Below are 14,666 nucleotides of genomic sequence, written 5' to 3' on the forward strand. Positions count from 1 at the left end.
TTTATGAAAACCACAAACTCCAAATGTTCCGGAAAAATGGTTCTAGGCTTTTCAGAGAAGCAGCTGCCAACTTTATTTATCGGTCTGAATGAAACAAAACCAGCAACAAAAATATGTATACCCAATCACCCATGTACCTTTTCGAGAATTTACACCTTCTCTTTTTATGGCTACTGATTTTGTTGTATCAGCAATAATAAACTGTTCTTTTTATCCTGAAATTCTATGACATCCTCTGTGCCGCCATTAATGGTGCTTGAATGTTTAATACAGTCATTCAAAGAATACATTGTCATTTAAAACAGGACATTCCGTTAACAGTTCATATCATACGACCTGGATACTAAATAAAACGTTTTTTGATGACCAAAAAAAGATTTTTTTCACAAATGTTTTATGATACAGCCTGGTTAGTAAGTAACCCACTGTATGTGGCATTCATTCAGTCTATTAGGCGTTGCAATGTCATCCAAAAAAAAAAAAATAAGATAAAAAAAATAAAAAAATTTATAAAATAATTTATTTGTTTCTGCTCACTTTGGTGGTGCTGGAAAAAAAATGTATGTATACCAATGAACAGACACCAACGCGTATGCAGGTGCTAAATTCAAAATGAGGCGTGAGACCGAAGTCGCTCGAAAAAGATCTCACCTCCCCTGGAGATGCGAATTCCTTGATCTACAGGAGCCCAAAAGGCCCTCTTATTTAATTCAAAGGTCACATGTGAGCTAAGCATTTGGCTTTATTGTTCATAAGAAAATTCACGGACCTTGAGCAATCACTGTAATTGGCATATTTGGTTAACAAGATGTAATTTCAGCAGACCATTTACACGCTATTACTTGCGAATGTACGTATATACACATGGCCTTTACTATTGAGATTTGCATAAACTCTATAGTGATAAGCAAGTATAACCAATTGTTCAAACCGTGACAAATCAATCCCATTTCCGTTCCAGGGCCACATTTTTCAAGGCAGAACAAGGAGATCTGGGGCAAAGCACTAGGTTTGATGAAGTCCATTGGTTTCCATTGTGATTGCAGCATATTTAATTGTTTTTTTTTAAATTATTTATTGTTTTACATTTGCATTGGTGAATATGGCCATGGCAGTTTAATCTATTGATTACAATTTAAAATATTATTCTCTGTTTTGACTGTCATGTAATGATTCATTAAGTTAACCAAGTGGCTTGAGTTTGACAGGCCTTCTTTACCATCCCATAAAAAAATGAGCAGATAATGTTTAACCGTGGAATTACTAGTATTGAAAAAACGTAGACGGTATTAAAGACAGTAGTAAGGCAGAGCTTTGACCTAAGAAAACAGATGGGAAGAGTGGAAATTATATTGGTACAACATGATCTTATACAATCGATTTCTAACTTTAAAACACATATAATTTAATTTTGAAACTCCTTACTGTGCAATGCACTTAAAGTGTGCCTGTCGCACAGAACCGAGTAAATAATGCTGTATAACTAAAACAACAAAAAAAGGGTATATATATATTCTGCATGACAGCAGATGTATAGATCTGGCAAAATGGCTTTAATATCAGTTGATCTGTACCTTCCACGGCTCCAATGATAATCTCATAAATAACTATTGCCATACAAGACACTGCCAATTATCTCACAAAGGCTAACAACTGGTAAAAGGGTAAGGACATCATTGTCCACGACTGTGCTGGGTTATATAGCTTGGAGGCACTAGAAGCAAGAATATAAATTGTTCCAGACCTAATCTAGAAAATAGATTTTAGAGAAAATATTCTCTAAAGTACTGGGAAGCCTTTAAGTTAATAGAGCATAGATATTCTAGAAGATCCAAACTGTATATAGTTTATAGGATAACAGTATGAAAAATGCTCTACAGAACTTTACAAAATAGGAACAAGGAAATGTGACAGTGTGTCCAAGAGTGAAGTATATTTATAAGAAGAAATATTGACAAAGTATTTTTTCAGGGGGAGGGTAGTTCATAAGTAGAACAGTTCCACACAAAAGTGTGGAAATTTAATTATGCATTGGACAAGGTAGTCTGAAAATAAACCATGACCAACAACCAAATAATGTTTGATGTTTGTCTAGATAAACAAGCAGACTAGATGGCAAAAATGGTTTTTATTGCCTGTTCTATTACTTTCTGTAGGGCATTTTTTTTAAATGTCCATCATGAAGCCTATGGATGCCTACCCCTTATTGTTTAAGCTCTTACCCTCAAATTTATTTAGGTACACAAACCCGGATGTATTCTACAAACCCACCCTACACAGCTTATAGAAAAATATGGCAATATTTTCGTGATACGATTCCCTTTAGATTTGCATCCATGAAGCAGGTGTTCCATAGAGTGCTTAGCGGTTGCAGTCATTGCATATTTAAATAGTATGGATATACATAAAGCAGTGTAAACAATATTTTTTTTAATTGAAGAAGTTTACAGTAAATTTTGTACCAAACCTGCACCATACTTAACATGCTGGCTCTAAGCCCCAGTACAGCGGGTCAATGTATATATATATTCTTTTTAATCAGTCTTTCTATACACTGTTGTCTTTTTTTTCTATGGTATCTATTAAAGAATGCAACCTTAAAAGGATTATAAATCAAAGTTTCTTTAAGTCATCTGTTAACATGTCTCAACAAAAAAATAAAAAGGATTAAAGAAAAATGGTTCCCATAAATTTTCAATACATACTCTTTCTGTACATGTCTCTTACTTAAAAACAAAACAAAAAAAACAAAAAAAAAACAAATGGAATTTCAAGAAATACAGTCATGGAATATTCTTGCAGGCATATTTGCTCCCATTTACATGTCGAGTCAAAAATAATAAAAATAGTTGGTCGATAACATCAGTGCCAGCACTACCAGCTAATACAGCATCTTCATTGTATTCTCTGACAGTTTGTGCATAAGCGGGTCCCCAATCCACCACAAGTTACAAAAGACCCCCCCTGGGCTTCCCTTAGAAAGCTGAAGCTTACTAGTCATTTGTGGGTGCAAGTTGATTGCTGAAGCTGATTGCAGAGCAGTTAAGCTAAATTCTAAGCAATAAATGATTCAAGTCATCTATTTTGTCCTGAAATGCTACCTGTAGTTACACAGCTATGCGTATTAGGACTGTAGTAAATTTAGCATCAAAGAGAATAATACAGAAAAGACAGCAGCAGAAGCATTATCTAGTATTTATATATGTTATCAACATAACACAGCAGTAAAAGGCATAAATGCATATTAATGGTACCATGTCTAAAAATTACTGAAGTACCTATTTAGTGTATTGGATATTCTTTCCATGGAGTGCTTGCTGTATCTACAACAGCTTAGTAACATGTGAGTGAGTACAGTTAATTTCTATTGATTAAATAACTTATTTATGTACTATGTAAAATCAATGGAAATACTTTAATACATTTTCAGAAGATTTTCAATGCATGCTTTCATTGTGCCAAAGATACCTTGAAGAACATACACAGCTCATGATTTTTTTTTTTTTTTTTTTTAGGTAGAAAGATGACACCAGATATAACGGCCTAGATGTACTAAGTTGTGAAGTCTCTCCGGTGAATTAAACTCCTATAATTCATGTTATTCCATGAAGCCTTTTTTTGGTTGGAGACATCTTAGTGCATTAAAGGGTTCAAAGCATAACATAAGAATTGGACAGCTTTCTCTCTAAAGAGACTGTTTAATCCTAGGAAATCTAGGCCGATGTGCATCATCTTCCTCTATAGAGAAAGCGTGTTCTCCATTTATTTCAGAAATATAAAGCTTTCAATGTCGGGGGGTAATCTTTGACATTTAAAATAGTCCAGAAATAAATAAATAGAAGCATAAAGCATTCAAATCTAGATGTACAAAGACAACGATGGAATTCTTATATATTGTATCGCATAAAAAAAAAAAAAAAAAAAAAAAAAAAAAAGATTGTGAAGGAAACATATTGCTTATTTTTAAGCAGCTATTTACACAATAAAAATTAACTGTACCCTGTAGATCCAGAAAAAAATGATGTACAACATAGTATAAGCTCTTATAAAAAGACAGACATGACTTAGTAACGAAGTATCTTAATTTTTTTTTAAGTACCCTCCCCAAGCATAAATGAATAGTATAGCCGTCTTTCTCAACCTGTTACATACAATGTTTACATATTCATCCCCTTCCCACAAATAAAGTGCTCTGTCCATGGCAGACCATAGGAGATATGCAACAGGAAAAGCCCATTTATGAACTACTATATATAAAAATTTATATTTTGCTTTTCTTGGGTCTTGCAGAGAAGGAAAGTGAAATGACCTTGATCATTTTCTGTCTCTTAATACACATATCCTTCATTGTATGGGTGAGAGTTGCAATAACCGCCATCCTGCATGTAGGGCATGTTTTCATCGAAGTGGGACAGTGGCACAGTGTCCTCTTCATTGATGTGCCGTTCCATATCTGTCTTCAGTAATGGTCGTTGATTATCTGGAAAGGCCATTGAGAAAAGAGCTTCTGGGTCGCAGACAAATTTGTACACGTATCTCTCTCCAGCAACCTTGGAAATAGGGGGGGGAGAAAAACAAATATCTATTTTTACTAAAAGCTATAAGCAAAAAAAAGTACAGAATAATTTTGTGGTCATGTACAGAATTTGTCCTTTTCATAACATCTAATAGCATAGGAAAAAAATGACAATGACATTTATAATATACATATTTAAAACAATGCCTAGAAATGGTTAACTAAAATGGAAAATTGAATTAAACTCATATTGGAAAAATGGCTTATTAAATAAGCATTTACATCTATTCAATAATTCCATTAGGCTGGGGAAAAAAAAACCATCTATAATCCCCTGGTCTTACCTTCTGCATTATTCCCTTCTCATAATAATATCGCAGCGAACGGCTAAGTTTATCATAGTTCATGGCAGGTCTGTTTTTCTGAATGCCCCAGCGACGTGCCACCTGCCACGGAATGAAACCACAATTTAATATATTTCATATACATGTGCTCAAGCATAAGCAAAAAAACACTGCAGAAAAGAAAGCATTTGATAAAATTGGAGCTCCCATCTCCCAGCGGCACATAGAAAGAAAAAAAGCGGCTCTGTAAAGAGTTAATTTCTTTTTCTTTTTTTTAAGATAAATTAACGTTCACATGTATGTGTCAGTGTTACAAATAATATTTTAAGCATTTTTAATATATATTGTGTAAGACACACATTTTTAGAGGGGTCTCATTCATGTCCTTGCTGATTAAAATAATCAATACAAAATAAATCCGCACCTCCTCTGGCTCAATGAGTTTAAACTCCATTCCCCTGCCTGTCCATGCAATGAAGTGAGAGTTCGCTGGGTCATCAAGGAGTGCCACCAAGAACTGCCACAACTGAAGTGAACCTCTCCTCTGATATGTAGGCCCCTCGCGGTACAAGCCTGGCTCCTGCTTAATGTCACCTGTAAAAGAAAAAAAAAAAAGAATTTTATTTAAAATGGTTATTAAATGGAATAAACATTTTTTGTTTCTATTGGCACAGAACTTTATTACACGTCAGTCGGTAAACTTCTCATGCTACAACCATCAACCAAACTACAGAGATATAACGGCAAAGTAAAGCCTATGTTGTTGGGTTTCAGAAACTTTAACAAGCAACTAATCAAAAGCGATGCTGCAAAGGATCCTGACTAATTCTCCAGACCAGCACTCCCAATTAGCTGCTCATTCTGTACTCCAGTTGACCCGCTAACTGTTGATGCCTGTCACAATCACATGGCAAGATTGATTAACCCTTAAGTGCCGCAGTAAAAAAAAAAAGGTCTCCTTGTGAAGCACAGCATCTCTGGATGTTCCAGTAAGTCGGTAGGTATGACACAGGTGCTGACTAGTCATTTTCCAATTGCTGATCACCCATACATAAAAATATATTTATTAGTTTATAGTTATAATTTATAGTTATTTTTTGTATTATATGTATAAGTTTAGATTTGTATAGTAAGGCTCATGTTCAGGACATAAAGCTACATACTTTCTATGTTTATCCCCTAACCTGGTTTGTATGACAAAATATGCAAACATCCAACATGTAGCACAGTACGTTACAGCTTTTTCAAGGCTGGGAAGTATTCATATGGATTGGCACATTTGGGGGTGGGGGGTGCACTATTTTAGGGAGGGGTGCGTTGTTTCATGAGGATGAGAACCACCCAAAAATATAGCTCCTTTGCCCAATTAATTTCCAAAGATAAAACCATTTTAGTACTTAACGCACATTACAGCTGAGTGGTCCCTTAATTTTTGTGACGCCCCCTTGCAAATGCATTTGCCCCTTTTTAAGTTCCTAGGATTTTGCCATTCAGGAGATGTGTCCACCCGCAATCATCTCCTGTGCTTTCACCGTCCCTCAACTCCAGAGCTGGCTCGGCAAGCATGGGGGGGGGACATTAAGAAGAGCGGTCCCATAAATAATGTTTCAAACAAATGCTTGCTTCACCCAATGGAGTTTGCAGAAGAACGCTTCATACCTACTCCAAAGTGTTTCAAAGCCAAAAATCTGATTTTAGGGATTACATTTAACCTATAGGCTTCAAAATTCCTCAAATCATATCAAAACCCAACAAAACTGGTATTCAGATGCGTTCCATAAGGTTGCGACCAAGCAAAGGGATGCATATAAACCTCTTAGAATACATTACACAAGCAAAAATATTTACGTTAAAGGCTACCATTTTTATTCACATTGTGTTTTTTTTTTTAAATAGAGAAAAATAGAGAATTGATGGGAGGTTTTAGAGCTCCTGGCAGAATCAGGACATTGAAAGACTTATCAGTATCAAACTGCACCACATTTGCTGTATGAAAACATACATACCATCAAACTTCTCAGGAACAACACACGTGTCGTCAAAGAACTGACGCGGCCCCTTCTCAAACATGCAACCTACGATTGAAGCAGAGACACGGAACATCACATATAAACTCAAAATACATAGATCACTTGGTGAAGCATGTAAGAAACAGATTACATAGACATACCTTCTACTCCATTGGGATGAGGAAGGTAAGCTTCTTGCCTCATGTAAATGGAATGGCAGCTAGGCACTTCTGTAAAAAGAATATAATCACGTTAATCAAAGGAGTGCCTGGGATTGAAAGCGTGCGGGTTATCAATGAGACAAGCTGCAGACAGAAGAGTAACAGAAAGGGACATAAGTTCCAGCAAAAGGCAACCTGTCAACACATTGTTAACGCTTTCGCAGACACACGCACATGGCTCTGCAGACTGAAGCTAGAACATAAGGAACATTGATTTCATCTAACACAGTCACTTGAACTCAAACTTTCAGCATAATCAACCTTGCTAAAGGTCAACTCCTTTGGCAATCACATTTTAGTTAAATGGCATTTTTTTTTCTTCTTTTAATAATCAACGCTATCTATTTTTTTTATAGTTCCATAACCTATCCTTTTCAATGTTAATTAAGTTCCACTAATTCCACACAACTATTAAAATATAATTATTGTTGGAGTTGCCACATAGTGGCATGCACGGTTACATTGATCACGAGGCTATCATACACAGGTTCTATATATCATATATATAAAACATTTTAAAATTGTAAAGGCACTGCACTCCTAATAAGTTCAAATCCCATATTCTTCATATTTCATGGAAACGCAACATGCTATAAAAGTGGCCCGTGTATACAGCGAAACCCCTTTCACCTCGGATGACCTCTTCCAAAATGGATGATACATTCCAGAATATTTTGCCACAAAATGTATACATTGGCACAATCACAGTTTTGCATAAAAAATATTGGAGCTGCAACACATTTAGAAATCACCCCTGTTAAGCTTAGTCTAACTCATAGTTAATGCTGAACAGATTGCTCTTACTGGTGTTACCACGGAACCTTCCCAATGTCACCGCTCCTGCCGTAACTCCTAAGAGAGCACCGACAAGTGACAACAGCCACAAAGTAAACACCAACAGCCACGGAAACATGAACATTTTCACCTAACTCCACTCCTCACCCATCCTTATAATGGCTTCCTCAGCCAATCAACATATTAGGAACAGGGCAGAGACCCGTTAGTGGGGAGGAGTAATTATGCGGACCCTGAGAACATGAAATCAAATACGTTTCCACATGGTATTCATTAGTTGGAATGTTAAATAATAGTTCATATATGATGCGTGTATTAGCACTATTACATATGTCCATTAGGTATGAAACTATAAAAAGGATAATTTGGGGAAGTGTCAGATCCGCAATACGACCCCCCCTTTCAGCTTTCTTCTTGTGTCAATGTATTAATTCCCCAATAGAGGCCGCACAGAAGTGTAGCTGGGGGGTTCTCAGATGCCCACCACCATTTCCACGTCCTGGCAGGTGCTTCTGTTTCAGGTCCACCTACGCCTGCAGTAGCTCGTTTATAAATCTTGAGACTTTTTACAGGCACTTCGCTAGAGGCCGATAACCTATGCAACTCAGATGATGCCTTTATGAAGATCCAACTCCCTGTAGATTACCCAGAGTCCTGTTACTCAAAAGGTCTAACCGTTAATTTATGGCTATCAGAGTGGGTCAGGGCCTAATCAAATTGCAGAAACATTTCCAAAGTGATTATTCAATCAAATGACTAACATGGTTAATTAGGAGCCATAAACATTGCTCTGAAGTTCATCAAAGTAATGACTTGCCCAGAAAAATTGCAGCTAATTAAATTGCCCGCTGCTTTGATTTTTACCTTATCTAATAACAAGTCACATCAATGAAATTTAGCATTTACAGTTTCAAACTGTACTAAATGTTGATGCAAAAACACAGAACTATTTGCACCGGTTAAACGGGGTTACTTCAAAGCAAACAATTAGTGGACGCTGAAGACTAATTGTCTCTCTCCTTATGATTAAGACATGGCTTAAGCAAAGCAAATGTAATTCTGACTATCTTCAATCCACTTCTACATCTGTGATAAAGTAGATTACCGTGAATTGGCATTATCACTAATTCAACAGACTAAATACCATACGTACATCGTGTAAGAATATAGAAACAGAATTCATCGCTGGTTCACCCCTTATAAACATTTCTGACAGCATTCTCAACAAAAACTATATATTAATTCAAGGGGAAAAAAAGGATATTTATATTTTTAAAATTTAAAAAAATATATATTATTTGTACTGGTCAAAGTAATATTAAGTCAAATTAAAAAATACTATTAGACACTTCTCTAACACAAGAGATTAAGCAGGAAAACCTTGCAGATGTGGGTAATTTGAAGACAGCTTGATTAATACCAGCTTAGACAGGTCATATGAGTTCTCTTACTTTTTTTATACCACCAGGTTTGTTTTTTTTTTTTTTTTTTTTTTTTGACTTTTTTTTATTTATTTTATTTTTTTTTACAGAACTGGGTTTTCCTTCTAGTAAATCCCTTAGGCTAAGATTTATTTTTTGTGAGAAGACATTCAGGCCGATTACAGAACATGCAATAGTTTTTTTTTTTAAATCTGGTATAACTATGCATCCGCATACATAAATTTTTTATATTTACGCCCAAAATAACTTGATAATCTGTAACGTGATAGAGACAGGGCCTTCGGCATCTCTGCACCTCCTTTGTGAAAATATACAAACCTAGAACAGCCCTAAATAATGCTAGTACCTCAATTTTACAGGGGCTTATTTTCAGCAATGAATAAAAGCCCCCTTTTGCCCCTTGCTCGCAGCTGCACGTCTGCTACTGAACACTGTAGTCCACCTGTGCGGCTACTACACTTTCCAGTCTGTAAGCTGCACAAACAGATCGTGAATTGAATGACATTTGAATGGAATTCAGACCAACCGGTTCCTGTTTATCTTTCGGCGTTTAGAATGCAGTCTTGTCGCTCACTATACATTAGCAGCACAGCGAGACTATAAAATGGAGTCATATAACATATTGGCAGAGCCGATGAATATGAATCATTGCTTAAGTTATCTGGCAGCAGAGGAGATGATGGAACTCTACACCCTCCAGCTAGCTCTCTGTTATTGAACAGGTTTTTTTTTTTCCACCTCCTCGGTTTTATGAATGAAACTTCAAGCTATGCTAAGTCCATTCATGCAGAGACATTGCATACAAGGCCCAGCCCTTGGGGATCAATCAGTCATAGGTAAGACTCACGTGACCGCTTTAAGGCAGTCTTCAGACATCCATTATGGATTTAAAATGTAGCATGTGTTCATTTGACCTTTGTTAATGCACAAGGAGTAAATCCAGGCTGTGCTCTCAATTCTCAAATCAAATAACCAGACAATAGCACTTACAGTAACTGTTGATCTCCACAATATTTATGTACTGCCTTGCAAATCTACTCTAACCCAACGCAGTTTTGCTGGTAAACGTTAATGCCAAAATATATCCAAAAGATCGCTAAATCTTGTTATAATATATATGTCCTGAGACAATGTATGGTTAAGGGGGTAAACGATCAGCTAAGAAAGCATATATTCAAACCTACCATCTATTTAGGCTTAACTTATTGTACTTATTGTGTTCTTACTGATATGTTTACTCTTGTTCGATGACATATCACAGTACTTATTCTTAATCTAGAAAATACTGGTATTTGCTTATAGAGATGCCACACTGATCCTCTATAACCTGGCAGCTTGTAGGCTGTGGACCCTCATCCCATGCTAAACCACACTGTGACCGGTCTCTTGGGTCCTGGAACTGGAAGCTCCAGTGTGTCTGTGGGTGCAGCTTCTGCTCAACCCAAGTGAAAAGTTTCTGCTGGAGATGTTCAGAGGTAGAGAGAGATCCTGACACAATTATGACACGGGCAAAAAAAAAGCTGCGCCGCTCCGAGGTGTGCAGACACCCAAGCAGTCAGTTGTGATATCCTTTGGGTGTCCCAACGATCAATGTTAATGATCTGGACCTTGCACAAAGCGGAACTACCCACCACTTTATTTGGAAGAGTGGCATATATTTAATGGGATTTTAAAAATATGCTGTTACTATCACAACTGCTGCTTTGGTGCATTCTAAACTTAACTCTTTCTCACAAGGACAATCTCTTAGAGGTCAGCAGGTGGCGCTCCAGTAGAGCAACAGAAAATGTAAAATAATTAAAAAAAAACTTTTTTTAATACACATAATCATGTATTTTTACAAAGATTTCTATAAACATTACAGATATTTCTTTCCCAAACCTGAGAAAAGTCATTACATTGTTTCATTTATAAAGCAAAGGTTTTGGACTTGGCATAACAATCAACATCCTAAGACCTAAACTGACAGTACAGAGGGTTTGAAAAATGTGTTTTATCTAGGAGCACGTTTTTCCTCTCAATACTAACACACACTAACATACTCACACACACGGTAACATATTCACACACTCATTCACCTCTACTTTTGTTGGCTTAGAACAGCCCTTCGGCTGCCTGCTCCCTGCTGGTCCTTACATGCTGCTCGAGTCTGAGCACCAGGAAACAACGCCATCTCCTCATGCTCAAACTCAGCATGCTGGGGCTAAAGGGAACACGGGCCAGTGGTATGTGCAGCATGTCAGGTTGGTGTTGGCGGTACCGGGGAGGATGCCCCTACAGCAATGCAGAAGAAGAGTGCTCCCCCGCAAAGCCCTAGTTACAGGAAGCAATTGCTTGTTGACCTGGCGCCTGGGGTTTGTCGCGCCTTGCTGAACAGAACACAGTGTCATGGTATTTACACACCTACTTTATGTGCATACCATTGGGAACAACAACTTAACTTCCTGTTTGCACTGGTTACCCATCGCCACTGGCACACTTTGAATGGGGAATGAGGAAGATGCACTCTAGTTACTACTCATATATCCCTCAATTACCAATAACAACTATTTTTAATAGTTTCACTACACAACAACACATAGTTAGGAATAAATACAGTCCTGAATAAAAATAGCCCTAGAAGCCTAGATGACAAACAAAAAGCTATGAAACAATATTCAACAATTTCCTTTAAATGTATTCATAAATAAGCCAAGAAAAAAAATGTCTAAAATATACTAGAGGCCCTTCTTGACATTTTGAAAATGCCTTGCAAGACTAGCTACCAAGAACAAAGCAATCACATGATCCACGTTTACCAAGTCAATTATATACATAATTCAATTGACTAGGTTTCTACCCGGCTCTAATCCGTACGTAGGGTTATATGAGGTTTTTTCCTAGCACTTGTGTTACAAAAATGTATATATCTAATGGTGACTTTTTTTTTTTTTTAATTATAGGAGCAAAAACAAGATTTAGAACACATGAATATGTAATCTACCCAAGCACAAAAGTTTTTGCTTTCCTGAACAAAACCATTTGTGTCTTGCATATACAAAAGGGGAATTTAACACTATTTAAAGGACAGTGTCTTCCAAAACAAAGATAGTCTTTGTACCTACAATCCTTTGTTGGTTGTTTCTTTGTAAATTTACACTTTGTGCAATTTCCTTGAATTAATCTCTGTGCCCCACCTTAAATTGTTGCATAGCCACCCAAGAGGGAGGAAAATACAAAATAAGATAAGGGCTAGTTAAAAAGAAAAGGATCATTTTATTTTTGATTTAAGTTTCAGCTCCCGGTTAATTTAAGGTTATGTTTTATTTGCAATAATAAGGAAGCATGGTCTTAACAGTTCAATGCATTAAAATAAGCATGGCGACAATTGAAAAGCTTTGTGACCCATGATTAAGTAGAAAGCAACCATGCAGGTTCAGTGGAGCATTCAGAGTCGAAATCAAACAAATCAGAATAGGTGCTTGCAATCATTCTTACCGCACAAAACACTAAAATATATTATTTTAATAACCAGGTATTTACAAAAATACAGCTATGAGTATCATTTAAAGACTTATCTAAATATTTAATAACGTGCATACAAATCACTGATTGGGTGGCTCAATTTCTAGCTAACACATTGAATTTTCCACATATTTTGGTATTAATCACAAATAAGGTGACCACGGAAGTTCCATAACTTATTTTTAAAGAATGGCTCAATGTACATATCGCACAGGTTTACTTTTCTAATTTTTTTTTGTTTTTTATCACAAGTACTACAGTGATAATTCAGAGGTCCATCACGCTTTCCCTAAAAGGTTATTTTTTTTCTTAAACAAAACAACTTATGTTGTCATGCTTTTTAGTTAAAATGTTCTTGACTTCCTAAAGTCAGGAAGATGGTCAAGATGTGTTGTATGGACTTCCAACTATCTACTGCATTTTATTTATTTTTACTCTCTTTCTCGCGTTCTCACCATTTATCATGAAAAAGTATTTAATTATATCAGTTCACTTGAAAGCATTCACCTTTACTAGTGTCACACACCCTGACACTGGAAATCTAAGACAGATCTTATCCAACAGCTTCATATACTGGAGTGAGAATAAACAGGTTAAACAAATGGCTATTCTACAATAAGCAGAGACAAAATAACCCCTATTAAGCCTTCTGAAAAATGGAACGTATAAAGAATATATTTAGCTGGTGAAGCTATTCTTTATGACAGAGAACTCTCCAAGGTGTCAGATACAGTTTAATAGTATAGAGTTTGGAAAATCTGTCATGTTAGGTTCAAACCGACATCCCAAAACCAACGCACGGCAGCGGAAAGGTCATTCTGACTCTCTGATCTCCAAGTTTCCCTTTGAGACAAGGCTTCAAGGTCAACTTCTAGCACCAACACTTCCGTGTAATATTCTACTGTAAAGTGTAGACTGTCATTTTTTTTTGTTATAGAAGTAGGAAAATTAGAACTTTAGAAAGGAATAAACAGCAAGATGCCGTACCAAATTAACTGCTATACAGACTAGAAAATGTGAAGCCAACAGAAGGCTTAAGTAACTTTCATTCCATAAACAAAATGCATGTACTATGACCCCTGGAGAACTAATAATTTTGAAGGACAGATGGCAAGAGCACAAGAAAAAAAAGCAACCCACAGATATTGACAGAGTTTTTGGGACATAAGATTACAGCCTCTTAAATGCAGGGAATTTGTGGCCAAGAAAAACACTCTCCAAAGCCCACACATTAAAATTGCATGAGTTTTGGTTTTGATGGCCGGTACAAAATTAAACACTCATTATTATTATTATTTAGTCTGTAAAAAAAAGACACAATTTTGATTTTGCCTTACTCCTTCAAAATAGCATAATCCTACACATACAACAATTGACATAGAAAACTAAATGTTTTGTTTTTCACCCAGCGTTTGGCATGGAGCCAAAATTATTCTATACAGCTAACAATACGTCGGTCTCTGAATACACGAACAATATCAACATAAGTGGGAAAATCTTCACATTAATTAGCAAAGTAATCTCAATACTAATAAGATGTTTTACACAAGAACACAAGCTATAAATACAGTAAGCAATGCCGATGGTCTACTCCATCACCATAACTATTCGAACAGTCATACAGAACTCTTTAGAAGTTCTATGTTCCTCAAATGCATCGGATGTAGTTCTAAATACATTATAATGAATGTTCTGAGAAAACTATTTAGGAACGTAAAGGATCATTTTAACTAAGGTGTCACAACACAGTAATATATTAGTATGTGTTTTCTCTAATCTGAATTAATTAGTTAAGCCATTAGAATATATGGTGACGTTCCTAAAGAGGCATATTG

At 36.2% G+C, this 14,666-nt stretch overlaps 1 protein-coding gene across 5 annotated transcripts in view; it reads right to left on the reverse strand.

Moving 5' to 3' along the window:
* Nucleotides 1–2,410: 2,410 nt before the first annotated feature.
* Nucleotides 2,411–14,666, reverse strand: part of ETV1 (ETS variant transcription factor 1) — a 33,845-nt gene continuing 21,589 nt past the window's right edge. For all 5 annotated transcript variants that reach the window (XM_053466410.1, XM_053466409.1, XM_053466411.1 and 2 more), the window contains 5 exons: nucleotides 7,031–7,099; nucleotides 6,867–6,935; nucleotides 5,285–5,454; nucleotides 4,861–4,962; nucleotides 2,411–4,550 (listed from right to left, as the gene is read on the reverse strand). In XM_053466410.1, coding sequence (XP_053322385.1) covers nucleotides 4,329–4,550; nucleotides 4,861–4,962; nucleotides 5,285–5,454; nucleotides 6,867–6,935; nucleotides 7,031–7,099 — 632 coding nt within the window. In that variant the 3' untranslated portion in view covers nucleotides 2,411–4,328. The remainder of the gene's footprint in view (nucleotides 4,551–4,860; nucleotides 4,963–5,284; nucleotides 5,455–6,866; nucleotides 6,936–7,030; nucleotides 7,100–14,666) is intronic.

The sequence above is a fragment of the Spea bombifrons genome, chromosome 5, assembly GCF_027358695.1.
Source record: "Spea bombifrons isolate aSpeBom1 chromosome 5, aSpeBom1.2.pri, whole genome shotgun sequence".
Lineage (NCBI taxonomy): Eukaryota > Metazoa > Chordata > Amphibia > Anura > Pelobatidae > Spea > Spea bombifrons.